At 37.9% G+C, this 8,815-nt stretch overlaps 1 protein-coding gene across 1 annotated transcript; it reads right to left on the bottom strand.

Moving 5' to 3' along the window:
* Positions 1–1,081: 1,081 nt before the first annotated feature.
* TRAM1L1 (translocation associated membrane protein 1 like 1) lies at positions 1,082–3,110 on the bottom strand. Its single transcript, XM_027103594.1, has one exon. The coding sequence runs from the start codon at positions 2,922–2,924 to the stop codon at positions 1,806–1,808; it is 1,119 nt and encodes a 372-aa protein (XP_026959395.1). The 5' UTR covers positions 2,925–3,110; the 3' UTR covers positions 1,082–1,805.
* Between the last annotated feature and the right edge of the window lie 5,705 nt (positions 3,111–8,815).

The following is an 8,815-nucleotide window of genomic DNA, read 5'->3' on the forward strand; positions in this document are numbered from 1 at the left end:
CCATGGCTGCTGGGCCTGTGCGCCCGGAGCCTGTGCTCCACAACGGGAGAGGCCACAACAGTGAGAGGCCCGCGTACTGAAAGAAAAAAAAAACAAGTAAAAGTGAGGGAAGTGAGAAAAAAGACCACTCTGAAAAATCTTTGTTTTACAATTGCATGGTGGTTGGTTAAAGTGAAGTTATTGTACTTTGGACCTAGAGCATGTGCTACCAAAACTATTGTATTTGGCAACTGAGAAAAAAAGAAATAGTAGGATGATGGATTCTACAGACAAAACAGAAACAATCTTGCTTTGTTATGTACCTCTCAAAGCAGAAAGAATAGAAAAGAATGTTTTGCCAAGCGTGGCTCCTCTGTCTTTGGTGTGCAATATACCTGTATAAGTTTAATTTGCAGGGAACCCCATGATTGGGAAAGTTGAATTACTTACAACAAGCCAAATGGAAGGTTATCAGAAGCAGAGATATGAGAGACATGGTAGGAGAATATAGAGAGGAATAGGAAATATATGGCCTTATCCTAGCATATTTTTAAAGCACTGTCTCCTGAAAAAAATATAAGCACTCACATTATGGAAATAAAATCAAACTAAAGGTTGAGAGAAGAAAATAAATATAATAAATACCACTACAGTCCACTGGTTTCTCTAAAGATACAACATATACCTATATATACCTATATATACACACATACATATATGCATATATGTACATATATACACATACATATATGCACATATATACACATACATATATGCATATATGTACATATATACACATATATATCTCCAAAATATGTCTTATACAGATAAATGTTTCCCAATTAAAGATGGAAGCAAAGCTATATTTATAACATTATTTTGAAAAGCCTTCATAAGAATATGATTTTCACATTATTTAAAGTTAGCATATTAAATGTTTTCAACATGTAATTAGATGACATTCTTTTTATAGATATAAATCAAGTAAGCATTGTTTTTCAAAATGATTTACAGGTTAAACAATATTCTTCTAAGATGCTGTGGATACCACTCATGAAGAATGATTTTTAATACACATATCAAAAAAGTTATTTAAGTCTGATTTCCTTTTAACAGTCTTTAATTTTCTGATTTCCAGTTTACAAGTGTTTAAAATGGACAAGTATGATTTTTCCTCTTAGTAATAATGTTGATTCAAGATATTTTGATTCAATATATGGCAATAAGTCTCCACATGTTAACCATTAGTATCTTGGTTTTTTTTAGTGGGATGTAACACTAACAACCACTACCTACAAAATACATCATTATTTTGTTGGCTTTACAAATCTCTTCTCCACTTGTCAATTCAAAAAAAAAAACATTCTAAGAATTAGGGAATACGGAAAACTTAATGAAATTGACTTCCAGATTTATAATGTTTCTATTTTATCCTAGAAGAGAACATTAAAAATATGTCATTGCTATAAAAGACCATCTTGTTAACGTTACAAAAGATTGGTGGGAGCAAGAACTGTGTCACTGATACGTGGAGCTTTGGAGTTATCTCTACAAATTAGGAAAATGTTCAAAGGTAAAAAAGGAAATATAGCAATCCCTAAACCATGTTGATGATGAGTAGCTTAGTCTAAACTAAATATTTTTCCACTCATAATAATCATCCTCCCCTCAAATGCCTTTTAAAAACATACATTACACAGTACAGTAGCAGAAATCAAGGACAGCACAGACTATTTTCAAGAACAGAAAAGTCTCCAGCGAAGAAAGGTATCTTATAGCAAAGAGCAGACTTCTTTAGAGACATTAGTCAATTAACTTGCAATTCATTATGAAGATTTTTCTTTCCTCATATGGGGAGAGTCTACTCTATTTGAAGTTGCCACACCGTTTTCTGTTCCTTTTCTAGAAAACCTGCCCTTAGTCCGTTTCTTCTTCACACTTGGGGCCTGAAGAGGAGCATCTTCTTCCATCCACCTCTGAAGCTGAACATTAAATAAATTCCATGTTATGTATGCTTGGATAGTGCAACTGGATGACAGAACAGCAATTTTCGCTGCCAACACGTTCACATCTTCGGTAGTGCCGTCCGAATTCCCATTCTGCCCTCCAGCCAGGTGAAAACCAACAGTGATCACAGAAACAATTAAAGTCACGAGTCGACCCAAAATAAACACAATGGCCCACAGAGAAAACTCTTTCTGGTACTTTTCATCGCTAAAATAAAACAGGTCGCAAAAGTGGGAAAGGAATTCCACAAAATAATGCATCATCAAAAGAAGAAGTCCCAGGTGATTCAAGTACAAGAGGTAAGCTCCCGCAATGTGAAAGAGGTGAAGACCAACGTAGACAACTTGCTGGGAGAGATCTTGAGGTTTGATTCTCTGGAAGTAGAGTTCAGGAAAGGCGTGAAACCAGTAAGCCAACTGTGAGATATAGAAAAACTTCATCTGAAATGTCATCATGTTATTGGGATGAGCCCTCCATAAGACAGACAGGTCTGACAGGCAGTTTTCAGAGTGTAGAATGAATGTGCCCCAAATACAAGAGACAAGGAAGAATACACTAAACTGACCAGATTCGTTAAATTTGCTTTGTTTCGGTTTGGGGAACTGCATTCGCCTGTTAATTCTATCCAAGACATACTCTTGAATAGTGGCGTGAATGATGATTGCCACCAGCATGTAGAAGAACACTGTGGCCAAATCTTTGGCACCATAATGATAAAGGAACTTAGGTGCTGTGGCTTTTTCTTCTGCTTCTTCGGCAGGGAAGGTAACACCGTGCTGGAGAGTAATAAAAACGATCGACACTTCTGCTGTTCCCTCGAACATGAGCCCCAGCACGAAGAACATCCCCACACAGGCGACAAGGTCCGCATGATTCTGCAGGATGAATTCCTGGCTCAGGACTGGGGGGTTCTTGGAGCCCTTCTTACGAAACGTCATGGTGGCGCTTCCCAGTTACTCACCGACGAGCGGCAGCTGCCTCCCCGTGGCTGCTTCTCAAGGCGCCGCCGCCGCCGCCGCCGCCGCCGCCGCCGCCGCCGCCGCGGCTCCGGGGACTTCACTCCCCATCCCGGAGCCGGTCCCGGGTCGCTACGGCCACCCAGGAAAAAAAAAAAAGAAAAAAAAAAATCAAAGCAGCTGGCCGAGCAGGACTGAGCATGCGCGCCAGGGCCGGCGGAGGCAGGGAAGGAAATCGAGCGCCGCGCCCCTACCCGGCGCCAGGCCCGGGGTTGCGAGCGGTGATCTTCCACGTTGATCGGCGCCTCTTTAAATCCGCTGCCAGCGTCGAGATGCTCCTAAATGATTTGTCCATAGCATCTTCATTACTGACCGTGACAAAGCAGGACAGAACTCTGCTTGTTCTTCAGCAGCATGATAATGATAAAAACCAGCATAGTAATAATGATAGAAGCAAACTCTCCTAGTGCTTAATATTTACCAGGTGCCTTTACTTTTATACATGGAAACTTTCTAGACAACTCAGTGAAGAAAATAATAGTGTTTTAACCGTTTTTAAAGATTATTTTTATTTCTTCCAAAGGAGAAACTGAGGCACAGAGGTTAAGTGGTATGCCCAAGATCACACAGCTGGGAGGCGTTAGAGCTACGATTTGAATCCAGTGCCTGTGCTCTCGACCATTGTATTCTAGTACCGCTTATTGTAAATCAGTCACACCCGGAAATATTTGCTAGCGCAGCAACAGAGCGTACTCAAAAACAGTTCCCCGATTGGCAATAATAATTGTGGCAAAAATATTGTCTAGTCAGTAATCAGATTTATTGCATTTTAAAAGATGGGGAGTTGGTTGGAAGGGGAAAACTATCAGTTCACTGAAAGGTCTTTTGGCTGCAAAGCCCACAACTGAATTTCCTCTCTCTAGCAGATAAGAAACTCATGTTTCATTATTACGGTTTTTGCACATAATTTTGCTAAAATTCACATATCAGAAAACAGCTTCTTTTGTAAATGTAAATATCTTCATCAGTTCAAAGTTCATATCAGCCTTCAAATTTGTCTTTGAAGGCAGAGCAGTTTTCTTGTTTCTTCCGTGTTGCATGAGATCATTGTCATTACTGATACAGTTAAGGTTTGAAGCTTGGAATATACATTTCAGAAGAATAAGTGCTTCCTGATTTAAATAAAACCCACTTTAAATTTAGAATGCCTAATTGCCTTTTATCATTGTTTCTCTGTGTGCTGTGCACTGACAAAAGATGCGGTCCAACCTGTGTAATGAGTTAAGATATTGAACAAAGTACTCTGATCAACAGACAGTGTGCCTGCATTTCCTGGAAGAGCCAAACAGTTGTACATATACAGAATTAGTCTGGAAAGTGCTCTCGGGTTAAGGAGTGTGCCTACATATTTTTCTATAGTAAGAATTCTCTATTTCTTGACGGATTCCTTATTGGATAGTCTACTTTTTTTTTTAACAGATCAGCTGCACAGTATTTGGTTTTCCGAGCTGTTACTCAGTTCTTGGCTCTGACAACTCAATTATGAGTGCTTTTTGAGGTTAACTGAATCAGTGAGGAATTATAAATAGAGGTGTCAAAATGAGGGCATCAAGAAATGAGAAAAAAAAAAAAATCGAGCTTGAAGGCAGTTGCCAGGGAGGAAATAGTCAAGGAGAAGAGCAGTGGGAATTGTTGAGTTTATTCAAGAAAGTGCGAATTTATATACTTTTTTTCAAAATAATCATAATTTCAAATATAGAATTCAGTTTTCTTATAGGCATAGACAATATGACTGTAATCATTTTGTGACATACTAACTAAATATAAAAATAGTTGTGCAATTCCTGAGCTGAGATTTCTGTTTATATTTCTGTTTGACAGTTTTGACAGGCCTTCCAACTCTACCTATGCAAATACGATAGATTTTGCCTCAAAAAAGGAACATATCAAAGTGAACAGAACAAATATTTATGCATAGTCGTGAAATGGTATTTTCTTACCAAAAGGAAAAAAGGCCATTTTCAGCTAGCTTAAAATTATCTCTTAAAGGAAAAAGAACATTCCCCCCATACACACACACTTATTTTTTGAGTAGAGAAACTTCTTCAGCTATCAAATTATATTCTGTAGTCTAAATTATTAATTTAAATTTTATATTAAATACAGTGTATTTGAATTTTAGTTTCATATTTACTATTAACAACATCATAAAAATGTCAAATTTCTAAAATTATTGGAATCTGTAAGAGTACTGTAGTAATATTATATAAAATGCCGTTTGCTTTCAGTAGTTTTATTGGCACTATTTGACAAAGAATAAAAAGTATACAACAATATCTTAAAATTTTGGATACCACTATGATTATTATATCATTTAATGTATGGGCATGTATTCCTATTTTATGCCCTGTGCCTGTGGTATTAAATTCAAATGGAGACTTCTGCTTTTGTCATTAAGAGTAACTATAATTGAACTTCCACTCCTATTGTAAATAACTGAAAAACTAGACAAATTATATGAAATAACTTTTTTTTTCAGATATTGGAGAATAAAAAAGGAGGGAGAGAAATGAGGAGAGCCTCACAATTTGCCCCCGATTTCTGCCTGGATGCATTTTCCAGTCCACTGTGCAGAGATGGAAGGAGGGTAGGGCAGCCAAGAAGAGCCTCCTGGAGATGTTGCTGAATTGAGGAGAGATAGGAGAAGGTGAGGCGACTAAAGTTTGCTGGGCAGAGTAATTTTGCAGAGAAAGTTAAGTGATTAGAGTGCTTTGGAAATTTGCATAAACATTCCCTTAGAGGCTGCGTCTAATATTAAGTTTTGTATGCATAAGGTTAGAATACATGAGGCCAAGCAAAGAACAGTAGGAGAAATGTAAATTCAAAATTTTCAAGAATCCAAACAGAACTAGGAGATTTTGAAGTTTGGAAAAGTCAGAAGGTAGAATCCCCTTGGAACACTTGTGAGACTATACTCAGTCAGGGGCCAAGAAAAGTCACAGTCAATAGGAAGGCTACACTTGCCCTAGGGAAAAAGCTAATTAATGCGTGCCTATAGTTTTCAAGAAGGCTTCAAAGGATCAAGGTGCTCCACAAGGAAGTGTCTGCCAGAAAAATCCACACCTTGACAATGTGAAATTCACATTGTTTAGCATCTATGTAAAATTTATGAAACAAAAGCTAGGTTCAGCTGGGTCTATCAGAATGTCTACATGTGACCTCTCCATGTGGCGTTGGCATTGTCACAGAGCAGTGGCTATAGGCTCTAAGACTGAGCTTTGTAGTGAAAAAAAAGTCGAAGTTTTGTGGCCTTTTATGACCCAGAATTAGAAGTTATGTCATATAATTTTCATTGTCAAAGCAGGCACAAGCATTTTAACTTCAAGGTGGAGCTGGTTGGGGGCAGGGTGGGGAACACAGACATCACCTCTTAATAAGAAATGTACCCGAATATTTCTGGCTAAGTTTTTAAATAGCCACATCTTTTCTTTTAACAACTCTTCTTTCCTCTCACATAAAATATGCACTGTTTCCTTTCAATGCAAACAAATGTCTCATGCCAATATAGCAACAGGGTCAAGTTTATTACCTAGGAATTTGAAAGCTAAATTAGATCCAGGCATAGAAGGGCTCCTTAGGTCCTTTCCTTTGTTACACTTACTCTTCATTTAAATACTTGTAAAGGAAAGAAACAAGGTATCTGGCTCTCACACACCTAAGGCATAGGAAAAATGCAATAGACACTTACATACAAGAAGTAGGTAAATTGGATGCACACAGCAGTCAATGGTCAAAATGAAACAGGAGGAAGAGGGCAGGGCACAACCTTTGAAAGAATTACATAGCCATAGGACATGACAAAACCTGGTTGGAACCAACTAGGTCCAAGATGGCAGAAGATCTGACTTCCCGTGGACCTTGAGCCTCATCATACGCTCATTGTAATACGTTAGCATGGTAAGCGACACTACCAGTGCCATGACAGTTCTGAGGCTAACCATAAAAGGCCAAAAAGTGGGCAGTGGCTCAATTCCTGGAAATCCCCACCCCTTCCCTGAAATAATTGGAATAATCCTCCCACTCATTAGCCTATGAAATTACTCAGCCCATAAAAACTAACCACGCCATATTTCGGGGCTCTCTCGCCTTCTGAGATGGCCCCACACTCTGTCTCTGGAGTGTATGTCTCTCTAAATAAATCCACCTATCACTTCGTCTCTCACTGAATTCTTTCTGCAATGAGATATCAAGAACCTCAAATTCACTGGAAACAAATATAATTATGAGGTCTATCTGGGGGAAGTCCCTAGATCTTTGATTTAAACCCAGTCTCTCTTCCTCAGAAATAGTGGAAGATGTTTCTTTTTCTTTTTCTTTTTTTTTTGCTCTTTAAAACATGGACTAAATATTACAAGTTATTTGTATTTATTGGTTTGTATATTTTAAAAGGTACAAAAAAAAAAACCCTAGAAGCCAAGTAATGTTAATGTGTTAATGTTAATCTTTGTCTTTGTGGTATAATATTAATTATAATCTATCAATTATACTATTGGCACTTCAAGGAATTAACATTCCATCAATGAATTTATGGTGGAACCAAGAGAGGAATGGAAAGATTAGCATCTGAGTATCCTTTACAGAGGACTGCCACATACTGAGCAAAGTATCTTTTAAAATGCTATATTGATTTTGTTATGAGAAACAATTGGTTAAAAAAAATCAATAGAAAGCCCCCTTATAATTTAGGTACTATATTTAATACAAATAATTAGTTATTTCCATTATCTACACAATGTAACCTTCTGCATCTGGATTTTATAACTCGGGGGTCCCCAACCTCTGGGCCACGGACTGGTACTGGTCTGTGGCCTGTTAGGAACCAGGCCACATAGCAGGAGGTGAGCAGCGGGCGAGTGAGTGAAGCTTTATCTGTATTTACAGCTGCTCCCCATCACTCACACTACCACCTGAACTCCACCTCCTGTCAGATCAGTGGCAGAGGCATCAGATTCTCATAGGAGCGTGAACCCTACTGTGAATTGCACATGCGAAGGATCTAGGTTGCGTGTTCCTTATGAGAATCTAATGCCTGATGATCTGAGGTGGAGCTGAGGTGATGCTAGCGCTGGGGAGCGGCTGCAAATACAGATTATCATTAGCAGAGAGGTTTGACTGCACAGAGACCATGATAAATCAATTGCTGGCAGACTCATATCAAAACCCTACCAGTGAGTGGCAAGTGAAAACAAGCTCAGGGCTCCCACTAATTCTGCATTGTGGTGAGCTGTATAATTATTTCATTACATATTACAATGTAATAATAATAGAAATAAAGTGCACAATAAATGTAATGCACTTGAATCGTCTGGAAACCAACCACCCTTCCCCCTGGTCTGTGGAAAAATTGTCTTCCACGAAACCAGTCCCTGGTGCCAAAAAGGTTGGGGACTGCTGTTATAACTTAACATTATTATTTATATGAATAGCTTAGCCAAAAATCTCTTTTAATTGACTTTTGCGCCTTTTTAAAACATAACTTCCCCAAAGAGATAAATGGACATCGATTCTGACTTTGTTAAACTAGCAAAGTACGTTAGGAACTTTATAATATAGACATTGCCTCATCTTTCAATATTATTCTATCTCACAATGAAAAAATAATTATATTTGTATACCTCTAACATACCTACCATTTAATAATTTAAATTTGGATAATTCAAGTAATTGAACTGAACATTCAAATGCTAAAATTCAATAGCATTTGAGGAAGCAATATATGTTGGAAGAAAACTACTTCAAAAGATCAAACATAAGTCACTTTAAATCAATGTTTATAATTAGCAGTCATAATTGACTGAGATCACCAAACACTT

This window comes from Aethalodelphis obliquidens, unplaced genomic scaffold (assembly GCF_003676395.1).
Source record: "Aethalodelphis obliquidens isolate GAN/ISIS:26980383/991018 unplaced genomic scaffold, ASM367639v1 scaffold6, whole genome shotgun sequence".
Taxonomy (NCBI): domain Eukaryota; kingdom Metazoa; phylum Chordata; class Mammalia; order Artiodactyla; family Delphinidae; genus Aethalodelphis; species Aethalodelphis obliquidens.